Raw genomic sequence first — 24,785 nt, 5'->3', positions numbered from 1 at the left:
ACAAGTCATCCTTCAATGAGGATATTACTGATAAAAGTCGAGAGGAAAAAACGTCAAAAGGCTGAAATGCTATAATGTTGAAAATGTATACTGGGGTAGTGTGAGTTTCACACTTTCACAAGACTTACTTTGTCAAACAACTTGCCGTTTGCTTGAACCCACTAAAAGACAGAATACAACATTGTCGACTTTTGTTTCATTTCTATCTCTAAAGTATTTTGATATCAAAAATGTTTTCGCGATAAGAAACACTTCAATTATGAGCCAGAAATGTAAGAAAAGATGAAAAGGTCCGCTAGTTATTTAAAAGGTATTTTATTTTTTAAAGTGCAGTTGTGGATCGGAAGTTGCACACTTCTGGCGCATGCGCAAACACATGGAACAGTGGAAAAGCGGGAAGTCCAAGATGGCGGACTAAGCGGCGTGGCTTTCCGGAGAAGTTTCACATTTACGATCTTATAGATTCGAAAATAGCATCAAATACCTCAACTATTCATCTTTTCTTAAGCCCACCAAACGGACTTTGAGTGTGGAGCGACGGCGTGTTATGTGAAGTGAAGATTGAAGACGTGATAGAAGATGGACGACTACTGCTATGCTAAGATGGCGACGTCCGCTAAAAGAGAAGATGAAAGAGAATCAGCGCCACCAACGGAGAACAATCTGAAAAGCGAAGATGAAGGTGAGTGTGTTGCGTTCCCTCATTTGAAAGCTCTTTGAATTCCAAGCCCTAAAAATAGAAATTAGCCGACTTTGTTGAACAATGTAAACAAAGAACCTCGATCAAAAATGGCGGAAATGTTTGTCAGAAGTTACCGCAGTAGTATCCTGCACCGGAAAAACTACCTTATTTAAATAAAAAGTGATATTAATCGAGATTGGATGGAATGTAGTTTGTATTTTTTGTTTAGCACTTAGCAATAGTGCTAATTGCTTGATCTGCTTATCTCTCAGCTTCTAAAACTTGTAGCTCATCCTCCTTATATTCAGGCTCAAAAATATAAGGTTCTGGATCATAATTTGTCCCAAAAGTATTTTTTGTTGGCACTCGTGAAGTCTGCCTTTATTAGTAATAGTTGGTGGTGGTGTTGAAGGAAATAGCGAACGTTGTGATTAGGGCTGCAGCTAACGATTATTTTTCTATCGATTAATCTATAGATTATTTTTTTCGATTAATCGGTTAATCTATAGATTATTTTTTTCGATTAATCTATAGATTATTTTTCCTTTTACCGATTTTTTTTTAATTTAAAATGAAGAGGAAAAAATAAATGTAGGCCAGTTTTTTCAAAAGGCATGGCTTTTATTTACAAAAAAAAAAGTATGGCCACTCAGTCAACATTGACAACAACATGACAAAATATTCTGTAACAATGTAAACATGTAAAACTTTTAACATTTAACAAAATTAAAAGTAGCTTATTTGCTTTTTAATGTGCAAATATAAAAGTAAACATCCAGTGCAAATCTTAATATTCTGGAATAGTATAAGCATTTCAAAAGTAAAAGTATTGCTTATTTTGCTTTAAAATGTGCAAAAATAAAGATAAACATCCAATACAAAAAAGTGCAAAACGGAAATATTCTGTAACAAGTGTAAACATTTCAACAAAAGTAAAAGTATTGCTTATTTGCTAAAATGTGCAAAAATAAAGCTAAACATCCAATACAAAAAAGTGTACAGTGTAAACATTTCAACAAAAGTAAAAGTATTGCTTATTTTGCTTAATAACACAACAATGATAGTATGATTAAAGTGAAAGTTAATTGTTGGTTTGTACATAGTATATGTAACTGTTAATGTTGTAAAAGGTATTTGCACAACTAATTAACGTTAGCGTTTGTGACACGTCTTGTGCCGTGGGGTTCTTTCAGGACCGACAGACTGAACGCCAGACGGCTTTGCCAGGTTTACAATCTTTTAATTTTACACAAAGTCTTTTCTCTTCCAACTGCGCGGATCGCGCATCTGGGCACGATTGCGGCGTCGCTCCCGGCGCGCCTCGCCGCTCGCTCGCCGCCGCCGCCTCTCCACAGCGTTAAAGAGGAGCGCGTCTTTGTAAACACTGAACAGGCACGCCAAACGCGCCTCTCAGAGCGAAACGGTGCTTTAGTTTATGAATTTACAACGCAGATACAAATGACACATTCATGTTTTTGTGTAATAATGACAACGTATACGCACGCGGACGATTGACTTGTTGATGGTGATGGCAAGAACGCTGTCGGGGGTTTTCTTTTCAAATGTTCGTTCATAGCCGTTGTGCTGCTATGATAGGCCATTTCCGCTCGACACAGTGTGCATACAACAACATTATTAGACCGTTTATTGAAATACTCCCACACTTTTGACGACTTTTGGCGTGCTTTTTTCCCCTCGCTCGCATCGTCTGCTTTGCGCTCCGCCATGACAGTAAAGTAGTGTGACGTAAATATGCGACGCGTCGACGCACAAAAACGGCGTCGACGTATTTACGTAACCGACGACGTCGACTACGTCGACGCGTCGTTTCAGCCTTAGTTGTGATGCGTCTGTGTAAATAATGCGCCGCCATTTGCTTAAAATGATTAAAAAAAAGACGAAAATACGTAAATATTACATGTTATTATGAATGTGCCTGTTATTACAGTACATATATACTTACAGCGTGTATATAAAAAGTTGCTGGATATTTTGTTAGAGTTTTTTTATAGGCGAAATAGAGTGCATCCCCATTACCTGCATTGTGAGCTGACTTTTGCTAGCGTTTATTTACGAGTTAGAATGAGTGATGGGCAGTAGTGCACAACAAGTAGTGACACTATGTAGCTTAACTACAGTTCCCAGTAGTGTGGCGTTAGCTTCGCTCCTTTTTGAACCCGTAGTGATACCGAACAACCCTACTACACACACATACAGTACATAGAAGAAAGTGTGTTTTTGTTGTTTGTGTCTTGCAGACGTCCAGCAGCTGATCGGTAATCCAGAAGAAGTTTCCCCTCAGTTAGGGGGGAGCTCCACTTTGAAGCAGGAGACTCCACAACCACCCTGCATTAAAAAGGAAGAGGAGGAACTCTGCATCACTCAGGAGGGAGAGTGTCTTCTAGGACGAGAGGAAGCTGATTACACCAAGTTTCCACTGAGTATTCTCTCTGTGAAGACTGAAGATGATGAAGAGAAACCACAAGACGAAGACCAGGTTGAAGAACCTTTGAGCGGCGATAAAGACTGCGAAGGTAAAAATGTTCGAGCTGCTCAGTTTGTGGCAAAAGCTTTTCTCAAAGTAGCTCTTTGACTCGACACATGAGAACACACACAGGTGAAAAACCATATAAGTGTTCAATCATGGTTCTCGCCCGGAAAAGGGTGGAGTGCCATCTCGGGTTGGGGAGGAGATCTTGCCCCAAGTGGAGGAGTTCAAGTACCTCGGAGTCTTGTTCACGAGTGAGGGAAGAGTGGATGGTAAGATCGACAGGCGAATCGGTGCGGCGTCTTCAGTAATGCGGACGCTTTATCGATCCGTTGTGGTGAAGAAGGAGCTGAGCCGGAAGGCAAAGCTCTCAATTTACTGGTCGATCTACGTTCCCATCCTCACCTATGGTCATGAGCTTTGGGTTATGACCGAAAGGACAAGATCACGGGTACAAGCGGCTGAAATGAGTTTCCTCCGCCGGGTGGCGGGGCTCTCCCTTAGAGATAGGGTGAGGAGCTCTGTCATCCGGGAGGAGCTCAAAGTAAAGCCGCTGCTCCTCCACATGGAGAGGAGCCAGATGAGGTGGTTCGGGCATCTGGTCAGGATGCCACCCGATTGCCTCCCTAGGGAGGTGTTTAGGGCACGTCCGACCGGTAGGAGGCCACGGGGAAGACCCAGGACACGTTGGGAAGACTATGTCTCCCGGCTGGCCTGGGAACGCCTCGGGATCCCCCGGGAAGAGCTGGACGAAGTGGCTGGGGAGAGGGAAGTCTGGGCTTCCCTGCTTAGGCTGCTGCCCCCGCGACCCGACCTCGGATAAGCGGAAGAAGATGGATGGATGGATGGGTTTTCAATCAATCAAAGTTTATTTATATATTCCTTAATCACACAAAGGGCTGCACAAGCCACAACAACATCCTAGGCTCAGATCCCACATCAGGGCAAGAAAAAACTCAACCCAATGAATGGGAACAACGAGAGACCTTTGCGACCGGTGCAATGGACGTAAAGTGGATCTAGTTAATAGTGTGAGAGTCCAGTCCATAGTGGATCTAGTTAATAGTGTGAGAGTCCAGTCCATAGTGGATCTAACATAATAGTGTGAGAGTCCAGTCCATAGTGGATCTAGTTAATAGTTTGAGAGTCCAGTCCATAGTGGATCTAGTTAATAGTGTGAGAGTCCTGTCCATAGTGGATCTAGTTAATAGTGTGAGAGTCCAGTCCATAGTGGATCTAGTTAATAGTGTGAGAGTGCAGTCCATAGTGGATCTAGTTAATAGTGTGAGAGTCCAGTCCATAGTGGATCTAGTTAATAGTGTGAGAGTCCAGTCCATAGTGTATCTAGTTAATAGTGTGAAAGTCTAGTCCATAGTGGATCTAGTTAATAGTGTGAGAGTCCAGTCCATAGTGGATCTAGTTAATAGTGTGAGAGTCCAGTCCATAGTGGATCTAGTTAATAGTGTGAGAGTCCAGTGTGGATCTAGCTAATAGTGTGAGAGTCCAGTCCATAGTGGATCTAGTTAATAGTGTGAGAGTCCAGTCCATAGTGGATCTAGTTAATAGTGTGAGAGTCCAGTCCATAGTGTATCTAGTTAATAGTGTGAAAGTCTAGTCCATAGTGGATCTAGTTAATAGTGTGAGAGTTCAGTCCATAGTGGATCTAGTTAATAGTGTGAGAGTCCAGTCCATAGTGGATCTAGTTAATAGTGTGAGAGTCCAGTCCATAGTGGATCTAGTTAATAGTGTGAGAGTCCAGTCCATAGTGGATCTAGTTAATAGTGTGAAAGTCTAGTCCATAGTGGATCTAGTTAATAGTGTGAGAGTCCAGTCCATAGTGGATCTAGTTAATAGTGTGAGAGTCCAGTCCATAGTGGATCTAGTTAATAGTGTGAGAGTCCAGTCCATAATGGATCTAGTTAATAGTGTGAGAGTCCAGTCCATAGTGGATCTAGTTAATAGTGTGAGAGTCCAGTCCATAGTGGATCTAGTTAATAGTGTGAGAGTCCAGTCCATAGTGGATCTAGTTAATAGTGTGAGAGTCCAGTCCATAGTGGATCTAGTTAATAGTGTGAGAGTCCAGTCCATAGTGTATCTAGTTAATAGTGTGAAAGTCCAGTCCATAGTGGATCTAGTTAATAGTGTGAGAGTCCAGTCCATAGTGGATCTAGTTAATAGTGTGAGAGTCCAGTCCATAGTGGATCTAGTTAATAGTGTGAGAGTCCAGTCCATAGTGGATCTAGTTAATAGTATGAGAGTCCAGTCCATAGTGGATTTAGTTAATAGTGTGAGAGTCCAGTCCATAGTGGGGCCAGCAGGAGATCATCTTGAATGGAGACAAGTCAGCAGCGCAGAGATGTCCCCAACTGATGCACAGATGAGTGGTCCACCCCGGGTCCCGACTTGGAAGAGCTAGTGCCTCATCTGGGGTCACCTAATAACCTCTCCACGCATGAGAGGGGGGCAGAGCAGAAAAGAGAGGGCAGATCAACTGGTCCAAAAGGGGGTCTATTTAAAAGCAAGCGTTTACAAATGAGTTTTAAGATGGGACTTAAATGTTCCTACTGAGGTAGCATATCTAACTGTTACCGGGAGGGAATTCCAGAGTACTGGAGTGCAAATAGAAAATGCTCTATAGCCCGCAGATTGTTTTTGGGCTCTGAGAATCAATAATAAGCCGAAGTTCTTACAATGCAGATTTCTTGCCGGGACATATGGTACAATACAATCAGCAAGATAGGATGGAGCTAGACCGTGTAGTATTTTATACGTAAGTAGTAAAACCTTAAAGTCTCATCTTAAGTGCACAGGTAGCCAGTACAGGTGAGCCAGTATAGGTATATATATATAAATATTAGTATTAGTGATGGGTCCGGCAACACCGATGCATCGGCGCATGCGTCGAGCTCATAGAGCAAAACCCTGTGTCGGTGCGCGTACCGCTTTTAGAAAGTCACGTGACCGATCATGAGCTGTTTTGGTCACGTGACCGATACGCGAACTGTGTCGCATTGACGCCTCCTTTGTGCCCTGTGAGCGGGTCTTTTCTACAGCCAGAGAAATAATAACTAAGAAGAGAAAGCGTCTAAAATTGAATACATTGGAAAAACTGTTTTTTTTAAAAATAAAAATGTGTATAAAAAAATAAATAATAATTTCCAGGTCCACAAGCATCCTCATTCACAACACGTTCTCTTAGATTTCCATGTTATGATACATGTTCACATTATTTATCTAAAAAAGATAAAAAATAGTTTTTTATTTAAATGAAGTTATGAAATAATCCTAAAAGAAATACAATGACTTGGTTTATATTATTGTATATACTAGGGCATCAAATCAGTGTCAGTTGAGTCGGTCCATAGGTTGCCTGTAGGGATTTTTAATGTCCAGCAGATGTCAGTATTTAGTGACACAGTATCGACACAGTATCAATACAGTTTTGCAATGTGTCGAAACGCTTCATGACGCCTCATCAACCCATCACTAATATATATATATATATATATATATATATATATATATATATATATATATATACACACACATATATATATATATATATATATATATATATATACATACATATATATATATATATATATATATATATATATATATATATATATATATATATATATATATATATATATATATATGTATGTGTGGGAAAAAAAATCACAAGACTATTTCATCTCTACAGGCCTGTTTCATGAGGGGGGGTACCCTCAATCATCAGGAGATTTTTCATCATCTCCTGATGATTGAGGGTACCCCCCCTCATGAAACAGGCCTGTAGAGATGAAATAGTCTTGTGATTTTTTTCCCCACACATACATATATTGCGCTCTACTACGGTATCGAGCACTATTTTTTAGATAACCTTATTAAGACATATATATATATATATATATATGTATATAAAGGTAAATACAGTATAGGTGCAGTGTTTCCCACAGGACAGGCATCTATTTGTGGTGGTGTGGTCGGGGGTTGTGGGGGTTGATGGCCGCAGCGGCGATGACCAAGAAGAACGCGGAGTTGGAATATAAGTACAACACTTTATGTACATATTTAGCTCATTAAAATTACCGACAGGAAGGCGAGAAACACTTTATTTCAACAGACTCTGGCGCCGTACCTGTCGTCAAAACTCCAAAGACCGACTGCACAGTTGCGCTAACAAAATAAGAGTCTCAGAAAGCTGGCGTGCGCAAGCTACGGAGTTTGCCGACAATGTATTTCTTGTAAAGTGTATACAAAGGAGTACAGAAGCTGGACAAATAAGATGCCAAAAACCAACCACTTTCATGTGGTATTGGACAGAAAGGAGGACTTTTTTTCTCCTCCATTCGAAAATGCGGACGTTATCAGCACCACTGTCTGATTCCTATCAATGCAAGTCATCACAATCAGGTAATACACCAACTTATATTCTTGTCTTCATGAAAGAAAGGAATCTATATGTGTTAAACATGCTTGTATTATTTTTAAACACCTTTAACTTGTTAACAATATTAACTATATGTGTTAAACATGCTTGTATTATCTTTAACCACCTTTAAGTTGTTAACAATATTAACTATATGTGTTAAACATGCTTGTGTTTTCATTAAACACCTTTAACTTGTTAACAATATTAACTATATGTGTTAAACATGCTTGTATTATCTTTAAACACCTTTAACTTGTTAACAATATTAACTATATGTGTTAAACATGCTTGTATTATCTTTAAACACCTTTAACTTGTTAACAATATTAACTATATGTGTTAAACATGCTTGTATTATCTTTAACCACCTTTAAGTTGTTAACAATATTAACTATATGTGTTAAACATGCTTGTGTTTTCATTAAACACCTTTAACTTGTTAACAATATTAACTATATGTGTTAAACATGCTTGTATTATCTTTAAACACCTTTAACTTGTTAACAATATTAACTATATGTGTTAAACATGCTTGTATTATCTTTAAACACCTTTAACTTGTTAACAATATTAACTATATGTGTTAAACATGCTTGCATTGTCTTTAAACACCTTTAACTTGTTAACAATATTAACTATATGTATTAAACATACTTGTATTATCATTAAACACCTTTAATGTATTAACAATATTAACTATATGTGTTAAACATGCTTGCATTATCATTAAACACCTTTAACTTGTTAACAAAAACATATATTTCATAAATAAGTAAATATAAATTATATATATATATGAATGAGGTGGATCCCCACGACTTGATCAATTGAAAAGTAGCTCGCCTGCAGAAAAAGTGTAAGCACCCCTGTACTAGGTCATAAAATCAGTGTCAGTTGAGTCGGTCCATAGGTTGCCTGTAGGGATTTTTAATGTCCAGCAGATGTCAGTATTTAGTGACACAGTATCGACACAGTATCAATACAGTTTTGCAATGTGTCGAAATGCTTCATGACGCCTCATCAACCCATCACTAATATATATATATATATATATATACGTACACACATATATATATATATATATGTAGATGTGTGTATATAAAGGTATATACAGTATAGGTGTAATATGATCAAACTTTCTTGTTCTTGTCAAAAGTCTAGCAGCCCCATTTTGTACCAACTGTAATCTTTTAATGCTAAACATAGGGAGACCCGAAAATAACACATTATAGTAATGGAGACGAGACGTAACGAACGCATGAATAATGATCTCAGCGTCGCTAGTGGACAAAATGGAACACATTTTGCGATATTACGGACATGAAAGAAGGCTGTTTTAGTACCGTATTTTCCGCACTATAAGGCGCACCTAAAAACCACAATTTTTCTCAAAAGCTGACAGTGCGCCTTATAACCCGGTGCGCTTTATTACGATTCATTTTCATAAAGTTTCGATCTCGCAACTTCGGTAAACAGCCGCCATCTTTTTTCCCGGTAGAACAGGAAGCGCTTCTTCTTCTACGCAAGCAACCGCCAAGGAAAGCACCCGCCCCCATAGAACAGGAAGCGCTTCTTCTTCTACTGTAAGCAACCACCCGCCCCCGGAAGAAGAAGAAAAAACGCGCGGATATCACCGTACGTTTCATTTCCTGTTTACATCTGTAAAGACCACAAAATGGCTCCTACTAAGCGACAAGGATCCGGTTCATAAAAAGACGCAATCTCTCCATCCGCACACGGATTACTACCGTATTTCACAGCAACTGATATTCCTGTGAACCGCACTGTGGAACGGGAGCACGTACGGTGAATATTCGCACCACAGGGAATGAGAAGTCATCCTTCACTGTGGTTCTAGCTTGCCATGCTAACTTCCACCCATGGTGATATTCAAAAGGAAGACCTTGCCAAAAGAGACCTTTCCAGCCGGCGTCATCATAAAAGCTAACTCGAAGGGATGGATGGATGAAGAAAAGATGAGCGAGTGGTTAAGGGAAGTTTACGCGAAGAGGCCGGGTGGCTTTTTTCACACAGCTCCGAAGGCGAACACACCTTCACTAAGACGGGCAGACAGCGCCGGACGACATACGCCAACATTTGCCAGTGGATCGTAAATGCCTGGGCAGATATTTCGGTCACAACTGTGGTCCGAGCTTTCCGGAAGGCAGGATTCACAGAACTGCTGCACAACAACAGCGACACTGAATCCGATGACTTCGACGAGACGGAGCCGGCCATTTTTGGATCCCACGCTTGCGCAACTTTTCAATTCGGACACCGAAGACGAAGAATTCGAAGGATTTACGAATGAAGAATAACTTCAGAAGGTGAGCGCTATGTTTATTTTGTGTGTTGTGACATTAACGTTCGAGCAACATTATGTTGCTATTGCTCTACACCATTTTGAATTTTACTATGTTTGTGATTGCACATTTGCGTACATTTTGGGACAGAGTTGTTAGAACGCTGGTTTTCAATATATTATTAAAGTTTGACTGAACTATCTGACTGTTTTTTTGACATTCCCTTTAGCGCAGCGTAGGCGCGGCTTATAATCCGGGGCGGCTTATTGGTGGACAAAGTTATGAAATATGTAATTCATTGAAGGTGCGGCTAATAATCCGGTGCGCCTTATAGTGCGGAAAATACGGTAACACTCTTAATGTGTGACTCAAACGAGAGAGTTGGGTCGGAGATAAAATCAAGATTCTTTACTGAGTCGCTTTGTGTAATTGTTTGGTTGTCAAATGTTAAGGTGGTATTATTAAATAAATGTCGGTGCAGGACTGATAATCAGCATTTTCGTTTTCTTAGCGTTGAGTTGCAAGAAGTGAGCGGACAGCCATTGTTTAATTTCATTAAGACACGCCTCCAGCTGACTACAATCTGGCGTGTTGGTCAGCTTTAGGGGCATGTAGAGTTGGCTGTCATCAGCATAACAGTGGAAACTAACACTGTATTTGCGTATGATGTCGCCTAGCGGCAGCATGTACCGTATTTTCCGCACTATAAGGCGCACCGGATTATTAGCCGCACCTTCAATGAATGGCATATTTCATAACTTTGTCCACCAATAAGCCGCCCCGGACTATAAGCCGTGCCTACGCTGCGCTAAAGGGAATGTCAAAAAAACAGTCAGATAGGTCAGTCAAACTTTAATAATATATTAAAAACCAGCGTTCTAACAACTCTGTTCACTCCCAAAATGTACGCAAATGTGCAATCACAAACATAGTAAAATTCAAAATAGTGCAGAGCAATAGCAACATAATGTTGCTCGAACGTTAATGTCACAACACACAAAATAAACATAGCGCTCCCTTTCTGAAGTTATTCTTCATTCGTAAATCCTTCGTCTTCGGTGTCCGAAGTGAAAAGTTGGGCAAATTTACGATCCACTGGCAGATGTTGGCGTCGTCTGGCGCTGCCTCCTCGTCTTAGTGAAGGTGTGTTCGCCTTCTGTCATCCATTGTTCCCACGCAGTTAGCAGTCTAGCTTCGAATGCCCTGTTGACACCAATATCTAGCGGCTGGAGGTCTTTTGTCAATCCACCCGGAATGACGGCGAGTATTGAATTAAGCGCGTAAGCGTGTCTCTCAATGTGCTGTTATGAGCTAGCAAATATAACAACTACACTACCCAGCATGCAACGATAGTTACGAGCATGCGCGGTAGCCCTGAGAAGCGTTGTTGTATGCTGGCAGTTAGAATGTGGTTATGAGCACGCTGTGAGTAAACGTTGAGAACTCAGTTAACACGCCTCGTCTGCATTATTTATAATTAGACAGACAACACACTTAATAGGAGCCATTTTGGGGTCTTTACATAAACACACAAATGGAAATGAAACGTCACATATCCCAGCATGCACCGCGCGCTTCTTCTACGGGGAAAAAAGATGGCGGCTGTTTACCGTAGTTGCGAGACCTAAACTTTATGAAAATGAATCTTAATATTTATCCATATATAAAGCGCACCGGGTTATAAGGCGCACTGTCAGCTTTTGAGAAAATTTGTGGTTTTTAGGTGCGCCTTATAGTGCGGAAAATACGGTAAGTACTAAAAAGTGCAGGGCCAAGAAATGAACCCTGAGGAACTCCACACGTTAAGTTAACATACTCCGAGGTCACATTATTATAATAATAAAGGAAAGTACCAATGACTGTCACACACACACTAGGTGTGGTGAAATTATTCTTTGCATTTGACCCATCACCCTTGATCACCCCCTGGGAGGTGAGGGCAGCAGTGAGCAGCAGCTGTGGCCGCGCCCTGGAATCATTTTTGATGATTCAATCCCCAATTGCAACCCTTGATGCTGAGTGCCAAGCAGGGAGGTAATGGGTCACATTTTTATAGCCTTTGGTATGACTTGGCCAGGGTTTGAACTCACAACCTACCGATCTCAGGGCGGACACTCAACCGCTTGAGGACCAGCGTCGGACGCTACAGAGCAGCAATGAAGAGGTGAGGACTTGCGGAAGATGCCTCCTGCGAGTGTGGGGACCCAGTCCAGACATTAGAGCATATAGTAACTAGTTGCCCCCAAACACCGGCCACCGAATGGCGAACAAGGTCTGATTGACCTGGCCGATCACACGTTGACCTGGCTCGCCTCAACAAAGCTAAAAATTCAAAAGACACACGGCAGAAGAAGAGCTAATGCTAGTGTCCGCCGCGTCTAAAGTTACTAAATTACTCTGCTCTAATTGGCGGGGCGGTACCACTGGATTGGCAGACCGGGGTGGTGGTTCCTCTCTTTAAGAAGGGGAACCGGAGGGTGTGTTCTAACTATCGTGGGATCACACTCCTCAGCCTTCCCGGTAAGGTCTATTCAGGTGTACTGGAGAGGAGGCTACGCCGGATAGTCGAACCTCGGATTCAGGAGGAACAGTGTGGTTTTCGTCCTGGTCGTGGAACAGTGGACCAGCTCTATACTCTCGGCAGGGTCCTTGAGGGTGCATGGGAGTTTGCCCAACCAGTCTACATGTGTTTTGTGGACTTGGAGAAGGCATTCGACCGTGTCCCTCGGGAAGTCCTGTGGGGAGTGCTCAGGGAGTATGGGGTATCGGACTGTGATTGTGGCAGTCCGCTCCCTGTATGCTCAGTGCCAGAGCTTGGTCCGCATTGCCGGTAGTAAGTCGGACACGTTTCCAGTGAAGGTTGGACTCCGCCAAGGCTGCCCTTTGTCACCGATTCTGTTCATAACTTTTATGGACAGAATTTCTAGGCGCAGTCAAGGCGTTGAGGGGATCTGGTTTGGTGGCTGCAGGATTAGGTCTCTGCTATTTGCAGATGATGTGGTCCTGATGGCTTCATCTGGCCAGGATCTTCAGCTCTCGCTGGATCGGTTCGCAGCCGAGTGTGAAGCGACTGGGATGAGAATCAGCACCTCCAAGTCCGAGTCCATGGTTCTCGCCCGGAAAAGGGTGGAGTGCCATCTCCGGGTTGGGGAGGAGATCTTGCCCCAAGTGGAGGAGTTCAAGTACCTCGGAGTCTTGTTCACGAGTGAGGGAAGAGTGGATCGTGAGATCGACAGGCGGATCGGCGCGGCGTCTTCAGTAATGCGGACGCTGTATCGATCCGTTGTGGTGAAGAAGGAGCTGAGCCGGAAGGCAAAGCTCTCAATTTACCGGTCGATCTACGTTCCCATCCTCACCTATGGTCATGAGCTTTGGGTTATGACCGAAAGGACAAGATCACGGGTACAAGCGGCTGAAATGAGTTTCCTCCGCCGGGTGGCGGGTCTCTCCCTTAGAGATAGGGTGAAAAGCTCTGCCATCCGGGAGGAGCTCAAAGTAAAGCCGCTGCTCCTCCACATCGAGAGGAGCCAGATGAGGTGGTTCGGGCATCTGGTCAGGATGCCACCCGAACGCCTCTCTAGGGAGGTGTTTAGGGCACGTCCGACCGGTAGGAGGCCGCGGGGAAGACCCAGGACACGTTGGGAAGACGATGTCTCCCGGCTGGCCTGGGAACGCATCGGGGTCCCACAGGAAGAGCTGGACGAAGTGGCTGGGGAGAGGGAAGTCTGGGCTTCCCTGCTTAGGCTGCTGCCCCCGCGACCCGACCTCGGATAAGCGGAAGAAGATGGATGGATGGATGGATAATTGGCGGACAAGGTCCTCTAGTAGGGCCAACCTATCCATGAGAACAGTGCATGAAGAGCAGGGAGCCATACTCACGTTGTTTCTTTCACCGAGTCAAGTTGTTACTGTCTTCGATGGTTGCAACGTGTGGCAGCAGGTTCCTACAGACCGTCACCACGCTCAAGCTTACGGCACCTGGTATTCCCAGGCGGTCTCCCATCCAAGTACTAACCAGGCCCGACCCTGCTTACCTTCAGAGAACGAGATCAGGCGTGCTCAAGTTAGTAATGCTGTAAGTCATTAGTTGACTGCTAATTGGGCAGTTTTAACTGCGCTAATATTTGACACCAAGTCCTACGTATCTACATGTGCACAGCAGGGGAGCTGGTTAACTTATGAGAGTAGTATGTGTGTTTGTGAGAATGTCAACGTGTTGTCTGAGTGACGTCAGTGAGTGAGCGGGCGAGTAAAGAGAGAGCAGCAGGACAGGTGTAACAACTACATTATACCTGTCACTATTTAAACTCCTTGTGCAGATCTGAATGCTTATTATTTAAATGTTGACCTAAGTCTGAAGCACCACAATACTTTATTAGTAGCAGTATACTGTACAACCCTACTACACACACATACAGGACATAGAAGAAAGTGTGTTTTTGTTGTTTGTGTCTTGCAGACGTCCAGCAGCTGATCGATAATCCAGAAGAAGTTTCCCCTCAGTTAGGGGGGAGCTCCACTTTGAAGCAGGAGACTCCACAACCACCCTGCATTAAAAAGGAAGAGGAGGAACTCTGCATCACTCAGGAGGGAGAGTGTCTTCTAGGACGAGAGGAAGCTGATTACACCAAGTTTCCACTGAGTATTCTCTCTGTGAAGACTGAAGATGATGAAGAGAAACCACAAGTAGACAACCTCTTAGCTCCACTATCAGATAGTGAGGCTGAAGACGAGGTTGAAGAACCTTTGAGCAGCGATAAAGACTGTGAAGGTGATATGAGGACTCACACTGACAACAAACACTCTGAATGCTCTACAAAGAAGAGAGGTAAAACATGTTTGAGCTGCTCGGTTTGTGCTGAAAGTTTTACTAAAAAGAGCCTTTTGACTCGACACATGAGAACACACACAGGAGAAAAACCATTGAATTGTTCAGTTTGTGGCAAAAGCTTTTCTCAAAATAGCTGGTTGACTCAACACATGAGAACACACACAGGTGAAAAACCATTTTATTGTTCAGTTTGTGGCAAAAGCTTTTCTGTTAAGTGCAATTTGACTGAACACATGAGAACACACACAGGTGAAAAACCATTTAAGTGTTCAGTTTGTGGCAAAAGCTTTTCTCAAAATCGCAAGTTGACTCAACACATGAGAACACACACAGGTGAAAAACCATTTAATTGTTCAGTTTGTGGCAAAAGCTTTTCTGTTAAGTGCAATTTGACTGAACACATGAGAACACACACAGGTGAAAAACCATTTAATTGTTCAGTTTGTGGAAAAAGCTTTTCTCAAAATAGCCAGTTGACTCAACACATGAGAATACACACAGGACAAAAAACATTTAATTGTTCAGTTTGTGGCAAAAGCTTTTTTGGTAAGCACAGTTTGATTAAACACATGAGAACACACACATGTGAAAAACCATTTAATTGTTCAGTTTGTGGAAAAAGCTTTTCTGTTAAGCACAGTTTGATTAAACACATGAGAACACACACGGGTGAAAAACCTTTTAATTGTTCAGTTTGTGCAAAAGGCTTTTCTCAAAATAGCTATTTGACTCAACACATGAAAACACACGCAGGAGAAAAAAACTTTAATTGTTCAGTTTGTAGCAAAAGCTTTTCTCATAATTGCAGTTTGACTGAACACATGAGAACACACACAGGTGAAAAACCTTTTAATTGTTCAGTTTGTAGCAAAAGCTTTTCTCAACATTTCAGTTTGACTAAACACATTAGAACACACACAGGTGAAAAACCATTTAATTGTTCAGTTTGTAGCAAAAGCTTTTCTCAAAATTGCAGTTTGACTCAACACATGAGAACACACACAGGTGAAAAACCATTTAATTGTTCAGTTTGTGGCAAAAGTTTTTCTCAAAATAGCAATTTGACTAAACACATGAGAACACACACAGGTGAAAAACCATTTAATTGTTCAGTTTGTGGCAAAAGCTTTTGTCAAAATGTCAATTTGACTCAACACATGAGATCACACAAGTGAAAAAACATTTACTTGTTCAGTTTGTGGTAAAAGCTTTTCTCGAAATTGCAATTTAACTGAACACATGAGAACACACAGTTAAAAAAAACATTTAATTGTTCAGTTTGTGGTAAAAGCTTATCTCAAAATAGCTATTTGAGTCGACAGATGAGAACACACACAGGTGAAAAACATTTAAATGTTCAGTTTGTGGCAACAGCTTGTTCAGTTTGTGATAGAATATTTTCTCTTAATTGCAATTTGACTCAACACATGAGAACACACACAGGTCAAATAACATGCAACTGTTCGATATGTGGTGAAAACTTTTCTATTAAGAACCGTTTGACTCAACACATGAGAACACACACAGGTGAAAAACCATTTAGTTGTTCAGTGTGCTTTAAAAGGTTCCTACATAATGCAGACACAGTAAAACATAAGAACACACAAGGGAAAATAATCCATTAGATGTTTAGTTTGTGGTATGTTGCTCATATATGGTGACATCCACCCTACCCAGGACCTCCTCACTGCTTCTTTCACAAATATCTGAGGTATTCATACAAATTTGGATGATTTGGAGCATAATCTTATCCACTCATGACCCCATGTCTTCTCTGTATCTGAAACCTTCCTGAACAGTAAGATAGATGATGCTTCAAGTGCTTGGTTACTCCTTCTTCAGTCCAGGGACCTGGGGCCTCATGTGTCAAGTTTGTGCACGCTCAAAAACCTGCACTACACCCTTTTTCACTGCAAAGTTGACATGTATCAAAACTGACGTATAAGTGATGCTGGGTAACTGTTTGCATAACAAAGTGCCAACTTTTACTCCTCAGACTGATTGATGTGCAAATCAGAGACATATGAACAATTAACCCTCAACACCCACAACCCAACCCCCACCTCCCTCGAATGTCGAGAGATAAGTTTGCGAAGTGTAAAATTCAGCTGTATTTTTAATGAAAGAAACTGCTGTTCTAAATGTGTCCACTGGATGTTGTAATAGCAATTCTGTTAGGCAAGCAAATAGCTTGATGGGCGAGCAAGTATACCAGGCAAGAGGTACACGGTAAAGCGGGGCTGTGACTCCTCCCCCTCCACCCAACGTAAAACAGGAGTAAAATAAGCAATCAGTAACCCCACTTAAAATGCAGCATGAGACACTGCACACTGATATAGTTCTGTGAAAATGATTGTCTTCTGTGCAAATGTAAAGAAAGTGAACAGTGTGTGATTTACTGCAATACTGTCAGTCTTTGAACTTTTTATTTGTGCTTTGTTGAAATTGTTCACACATTGCACAGCTTTTATTTTTCGATCAATACACATGTCTAGAAGACAGGAAGTAACTCAACACTCTTGGATAGTTTCTACCTCAGTTTGTATGGTTTGTTGAGTTAGCACAGGATTAATATGTGGAAAAGACAAATGAGGTAGTTGATACATAGAATAGTTTTTATTCATGCTTTATTTTGTTTTTTGTTCAATCCTAGATGGGTTGTGACTTAAAGTTTAATAGAAACACTGAGATTAAGTCTAAGTTCATTGTGTTCTTCAAGGTGTTTTTGAAAATGCACCATTTTTTCCCTCTAAATGTTTAACTAACTTGAAGTGTTTTGTCAAGATGATTATTTGTGATATGTACATTTTCAGAATGTGTTTGTTCTGTTTTTGGCCAAAGTAAAATAAAGAAAACAATCTGAAGTTGTCATAGTCGTATTTTTAAGTTATCATGCCATGATTTTACCCATCCGGTACATGTGGAAATAGATTTTCCTCCATGCGGCCCCTGAGCTAAAGTGAGTTTGACACCCCTGCTGTAATGTGACTCATGTGAGCAGGTTACTGTATAAACACATTTTGTTATAAGTTATAAAAATGTGTTCAGTTCTCAGAGACACATCAATGTCAGGCTGACAATCGCTCTTCCGCTTTCTCCAAACACGAGAACAAAGCAGCTCCTACTGACTTGTGATTGGTCAGACCGTGCCCATCTTAATCACATGGCTAATTTCAATATAATAAATTGCGATGTAACACAATTGAATATCTTATATGCTCAGACAGTAATGTGTTTATATAAGTTTAGATTGCGTTATGATGTTTGTAATGGGGAAAGACGTTAATGTGTCTTGTTTTCATGTTTGCATTTAAGATAGTTGACATTTAGCATGATAGCTGTTAACTGGCGATTAGTGATGTTAAGTGCCTAAGATGGTAGTTATTGATTAGCAGTGTGATGAGGGCTTTCTGCTGGTGAGTGATTAGCACTACAGTTAGAGCCACCTATCGCCAGGTAGAAATGAGCAGTTTCACCAACATTTTTATGTGAAACCATATTACTAACTGTCTGGTGTTTGACAGGATTCATGGAAGTTTATTGTCATACCAGCACACGATACACATGAGATGGCACACAATTTAGTAGCACGTGAACAATAGGATTGGTCCCGGTGGAGATCTACACTCTTAGCAGAGCCCGGCCCAAGGCATAAGCGTACTAAGCGCTTGCTTAGGGCCCCGCGGCCACCAGGGGGCCCCCAAAAGCAATTAACAAAAAAAAAATTATTTTTTATTTTTTGCATGTACGAGTCTGACTGATGATTTCTAAATGATCAAAGATATATTATTGTACAAAAACACAATTTAAGGTCAACATTTTTGCACATTGCTGTTTCAGGTTTTTGTTACCAAAAATAATAAAGTGAATCAGAATCAGCTTTATTGTCCAGTTATGTTTAACACACATGGAATTTAACTTCAGTAGACTGCGCTCTCTTTGTACAAAGTAAACATTCAATATGAACAATTAACTAAAAATATAAACTAGTAATTAAAGACTAATATGTACAAGACTGATGAGACAAGATGACACTTTTACTGTAAATACAAAGCTTTATCACTTGGACTGTTCAACCCCAGGCCACTCTTGTAGCTGAATGTTTTCTACATTTTAAGATTAGGAACCATATGTGGCACTCTGGACATCATTCGTTCATTCATTGGTATTATTTATGTTCTTAACTGGGCCACCCCCATATCTTTATAAATGACATGTCATTTGTAAAGACATGCCAGGCTGACAATAGGATCATGTAAACAACACTGCCAGAGCCGCAATGAGTTTATATATTATTGGCAGAAATAGAGGGCCCCAAAATGACTCTTAGTGCTTTTCTTCTTTATTCAGAGTAATCATTTGACTTTCTAAAGGTTTTTAACTAAAACAACTAAGTATGTCGAAACATATTAATCTGTTTCTTGTAGTTTTTAAAATGTATGATTTTTTTCCTCGATGTTTGCCCTTTTTCTGGTTTGAACAACAGCCATGGAAAAAGTCTGTGCACATGCTTGTATATATATATTTTTTATTTTCAAAGAGTGGTTGTCCATTATTTAATTATAGATACTTTTGCTAACCATTGTTTTAAAACCAGATTAAAATGCATTTATTTTGAAAAACCACTGCTGTGGAGTAGGAAACAGACGTGGCGGGCTTCTAGCGCATGCGCAAATGTACTTGAAGCCAAGCAAAAAGAGGAAGACCGCATGTTATGGTTGTTCGGAGAATTTTCGAATTCACGACCTTAAAGTCATATGATTCACAGCAAATATAGCAACAAATATCTCAATTGGTATTTTCCAAAGCCACGAAACGTGCATTGAGTTTGGAGCGATATGTGAAGTGAAGATTGAAGACGTGATAGAAGATGGACGACTACTGCTATGCTAAGATGGCGACGTCCGCTAAAAGAGAACATGAAAGAGAATCAACTTCCAGCAAATCACCAACGGAGATAAAGACGAAAGATGAAGGTGAGTGACTTGAAGTTTTGTCAGTGTGTGAATGTTGTCTGTCTATCTGTATTGGCCCTGCGATGAGGTGGCAACTTGTCCAGGGTGTACACCGCCTTCCGCCCGATTGTAGCTGAGATAGGCTCCAGCGCCCCCGAAGGGAATAAGCGGTAGAAAAATGGATGGATGGAAAGCTATTTGAATTTCAAGCCCTTAAAGTGTAAATGAGCCGACCTTGTTGAAGAATGTAAAGAAAGAGCCGCCATGATTGTTAGCTTGAAGAAGGCAGTGGAGTTCACATCAGAGGAGATGAAAGAATGCAAAAGTCAAATGAAGAAAGTGGAAGAGCAAAACAAGCGCTTGTGTAAAGAAAAGAATGATGTGAAAGAAGAGATGTTGGGGAAGAGTAAGAGATGTGAAGAGAAGACTGGACCACATGTCTACATCAACGTGCAGAGGATTGGAGGTAATAAAGAACAAGAATCATTTCATTAATTTTGATTGGGAAGTTCAAAGTTACCAAAGAAAATGTAAACCATTTGCATTCTTGTTATGTGCCTTGTTAGAATATTGTAGAAAGTAAACATTTAATACACCCTGTAGTTTTAAACTTCAACTAATTGATGAAGTACTATTTTTGTTGACTTCATCTGGCGTCAGGCTGTCGCCGGCCGGTATATATAAATATAATATGTGTATATATATTAAATGGTAAATGGGTTTTACTTGTCTAGTGCTTTTCTACCTTCAAGGTACTCAAAGCGCTTTGACACTATTTCCACATTCACACACTGATGGCTGGAGCTGCCATGCTAGGCCCTAACCATGACCCATCAGGAGCAAGGTCTTGCTCAGGGACACAACACACGGGACTCGGATGGCGGAAGCTGGGGATCGAACAGGAAACCTTCAAGTTGCTGGCACTGCCGCTCTACCGACCGAGCCACGCCGTCCCATCCATCCATCTTTTTCTGCTTATCCGTGGTCAGGTCGCGGGGACAGCAGCCTAAGCAGAGAAGCCCAGACTTCCCTCTCCCCAGCCACTTCGTCCAGGGCCAGCCAGGAGACATAGTCTTCCCAACGTGTCCTGGGTCTTCCCCGTGGCCTCCTACCGGTCAGACGTGCCCTAAACACCTCCCGAGGGAGGCGTTTGGGTGGCATCCTGACCAGATGCCCGAACCACCTCATCTGGTTCCTCTCCATGTGGCTTTACTTTGAGCTCCTCACGGATGACAGAGCTTTTCACCCTATCTCTAAGGGAGAGCCCTGCCACCCGGCGAAGGAAACTCATTTGGGCCGCTTGTACCTGTGATCTTGTCCTTTCGGTCATAACCCAAAGCTCATGACCATAGGTGAGGATGGGAACGTAGATCGACCGGTAAATTGAGAGCTTTGCCTTCCGGCCCAGCTCCTTCTTCAACACGTCTGCATTACTGAAGACGCCGCACCGATCCGCCTGCCAATCTCACGATCCACTCTTCCCTCACTCGTGAACAAGACTCCGACGTACCTGAACTCCTCCACTTGAAGCAAGATCTCCTCCCCAGCCCGGAGATGGCACTCCACCCTTTTCCGGGCGAGAACCATGGACTCGGACTTGGAGGTGCTGATTCTCATCCCAGTCGCTTCACACTCGGCTGCGAACCGATCCAGTGAGAGCTGAAGATAATGGCCAGGTGAAGCCATCAGGACCACATCATCTGCAAAAAGCAGAGACCTAATCCTGCAGCCACCAAACCAGATCCCCTCAACGCCTTGACTGCGCCTAGAAATTCTGTCCATAAAAGTTATGAACAGAATGGGTGACAAAGGGCAGCCTTGGCGGAGTCCAACCCTCACTGGAAACGCCACGCCGTCCCATTAATATTATGAATAGTATATCAATATATGTGTATATATACATGAAATATATATATATATATATATATATATATATATATATATATATATATATATGTATATAAAATGTGTGTGTGTGTGTGTATATTTATATATATGTAGATGTTACTTTACATGTAGTTGGCTTTCGGCCCTCAGCCAAAATTTTTTAGCCAAATGTGGCCCTCGAGTCAAAAAGTTTAGAGACCCCTGCACTGGCCTTTCTAGAGCTTTTCAGCTCTTTAGTATTCAAACCATTACTGCATTTAAACATGTTCTACAACCTGTCACTATTTACACTTCACACACCCTCTTTATTAACCAGTAGAATTGTCCTTTGTTGCCTTTCTTCCTCTCCACCATGTTATTGCTTGTATGCACTTTGTGTGTGCGTTTTGACACACTCAACATCATGCGCCTCGGCTCTGTAGTCACCAGCATTTCATTCAGATGAAAGAACGGTACCGGTACTTTTCAAAGGTGGTATAGTACCGATTTCAATTGATTAGTACCAGTATACTTTATTAGTAGCAGTATACTGTACAACCCTACTACACACACATACAGTACATAGAAGAAAGTGTGTTTTTGTTGTTTGTGTCTTGCAGACATCCAGCAGCTGATCGGTAATCCAGAAGAAGTTTCCCCTCAGTTAGGGGGGAGCTCCACTTTGAAGCAGGAGACTCCACAACCACCCTGCATTAAAAAGGAAGAGGAGGAACTCTGCATCACTCAGGAGGGAGAGTGTCTTCTAGGACGAGAGGAAGCTGATTACACCAAGTTTCCACTGAGTATTCTCTCTGTGAAGACTGAAGATGATGAAGAGAAACCACAAGTAGACAACCTCTTAGCTCCACTATCAGATAGTGAGGCTGAAGACGAGGTTGAAGAACCTTTGAGCAGCGACACAGACTGTGAAGGTGATATGAGGACTCACACTGACAACAAACACTCTGAATGCTCTACAAAGAAGAGAGGTAAAACATGTTTGAGCTGCTCGGTTTGTGCTGAAAGTTTTACTAAAAAGAGCCTTTTGACTCGACACATGAGAACACACACAGGTGAAAAACCATTTTATTGTTCAGTTTGTGGCAAAAGCTTTTCTGTTAAGTGCAATTTGACTGAACACATGAGAACACACACAGGTGAAAAACCATTTAAGTGTTCAGTTTGTGGCAAAAGCTTTTTTCAAAATCGCAAGTTGACTCAACACATGAGAACACACACAGGTGAAAAACCTTTTAATTGTTCAGTTTGTAGCAAAAGCTTTTCTCAACATTTCAGTTTGACTCAACACATGAGAACACACACAGGTGAAAAACCATTTAATTGTTCAGTTTGTAGCAAAAGCTTTTCTCAAAATTGCAGTTTGACTCAACACATGAGAACACACACAGGTGAAAAACCATTTAATTGTTCAGTTTGTGGCAAAAGCTTTTGTCAAAATGTCCATTTGAGTCGACACATGAGATCACACAGGTGAAAAAACATTTACTTGTTCAGTTTGTGGTAAAAACATTTCTCGAAATTGCAATTTAACTGAACACATGAGAACACACAGTTAAAAAAACATTTGATTGTTCAGTTTGTGGTAAAAGCTTATCTCAAAATAGCTATTTGAGTCGACAGATGAGAACACACACAGGAGAAAAACATTTAAATGTTCAGTTTGTGGTAGAATATTTTCTCATAATTGCAATTAGACTCAACACATGAGAACACACACAGGTCAAATAACATGCAACTGTTCAATATGTGGTGAAAACTTTTCTATTAAGAACCGTTTGACTGAACACATGAGAACACACACAGGTGAAAAACCATTTAGTTGTTCAGTGTGCTGTAAAAGGTTCCTACATAATGCAGACACAGTAAAACATAAGAACACACAAGGGAAAATAATCAATTAGCTGTTTAGTTTGTGGTATGTTGCTCATATGTGGTGACATCCACCCTACCCAGGACCTCCTCACTGCTTCTTTCACAAATATCTGAGGTATTCATACAAACTTGGATTAGTTGGAGCATAATCTTATCTACTCATGACCCCATGTCTTCTCTGTATCTGAAACCTTCCTGAACAGTAAGATAGATGATGCTTCAAGTGCTTGGTTACTCCTTCTTCAGTCCAGGGACCTGGGGCCTCATGTGTCAAGTTTGTGCACGCTCAAAAACCTGCACTACACCCTTTTTCACTGCAAAGTTGACATGTATCAAAACTGACGTTGACGCATAAGTGATGCTGGGTAACTGTTTGCATAACAAACTGACAACTTTTACTCTTTGACTTTATCATGTTGTATTTTTAAGTTATCATGCCATGATTTTACCCGTCCCGCCCACGTGGAAATAGATTTTCCTCCATGCGGCCCCTGAGCTAAAATGAGTTTGACACCCCTGCTGTAATGTGACTCATGTGAGCAGGTTACTGTATAAACACATTTTGTTATAAGTTATGAAAATGTGTTCAGTTCTTCGAGACACATCAATGTCAGTGTAGCTGCTGACAGAAGCAACATGTATATTTGATATATAATGTCATAGTTGGTGAGAATAAATAAATACAATGCATAAAGATAAGTTCATATTGTACACATAATGTGATTAAAAAGGTATTTCCTTGGGTTACCGGTAATTCATGCAAGTTTATGTTAACTTTATTTTTGTTACAAACCCATGTCAATTGAGTGGGGAATATATGTTTTGTTTCCGGTTTGGTCACGTTGTTGGGGGGACAATTAATATGTGAGGGAATTAAGGAAGCAGCATGAGACGATTATTTTGATTACTACCCTCGGAGCATCTTGCGCTTTTTGGAAAATCGTTCTGACCGGATATTGTACCACAACTTCTCCTTTCGCGGTCCACCCCTTATCATTCTCGGATAGTTTTTTCATAATGTACTCGGCGTTGTTACGATCGCGCTAGGGGAGGTTTTTCATAACTTCGATCATCGTGATATCATCCGACTCCCCGTCAGTGTTCCCCGGTTTATCCTCCGTGTCGTTCCACGGGTCACCCCTCGAATCCTTGTGTAAAGTCACAGTCATCCTTTTCTCCTCCCGTTGCCCCTGCTTCCCCAGGCTAAGATATCTCTGCAGCGGGGTATCGTATCTTTTTATTCTTTCATGAGGATTCATTCCGGGTTCGTTTAAGACAACTCTCATTTTAGCGTCCAGATCGTCCTCCGCCGAGTGTCTGATGGTCTGCTCC

At 41.4% G+C, this 24,785-nt stretch overlaps 1 protein-coding gene and 1 pseudogene across 6 annotated transcripts in view; one reads left to right on the top strand and one right to left on the bottom strand.

The window, feature by feature from the left end:
• Positions 1–400: 400 nt before the first annotated feature.
• LOC133619229 (uncharacterized) overlaps positions 401–24,785 on the top strand; it is a 54,339-nt gene continuing 29,954 nt past the window's right edge. For 3 of the 6 annotated variants that reach the window (XM_072915393.1, XM_072915391.1, XM_072915395.1), the window contains exons 1-2: positions 401–682; positions 2,941–3,216. In XM_072915393.1, coding sequence (XP_072771494.1) covers positions 580–682; positions 2,941–3,216 — 379 coding nt within the window. In that variant the 5' untranslated portion in view covers positions 401–579. Of the gene's footprint in view, positions 683–2,940; positions 3,217–14,367; positions 17,129–19,424; positions 19,716–22,180; positions 23,128–24,785 lie in introns of those variants that run through there. The other 3 variants (XM_072915394.1, XM_072915392.1, XM_061980170.2) reach the window with 3 other exon arrangements.
• On the bottom strand, positions 13,875–13,989 carry LOC133619885 (5S ribosomal RNA; annotated as a pseudogene).

This window comes from Nerophis lumbriciformis, linkage group LG20 (assembly GCF_033978685.3).
Source record: "Nerophis lumbriciformis linkage group LG20, RoL_Nlum_v2.1, whole genome shotgun sequence".
NCBI lineage: Eukaryota > Metazoa > Chordata > Actinopteri > Syngnathiformes > Syngnathidae > Nerophis > Nerophis lumbriciformis.
The sequence above is the reverse complement of the archived record's forward strand: the minus strand, read 5'-3'. Positions and strand labels throughout refer to the sequence as shown.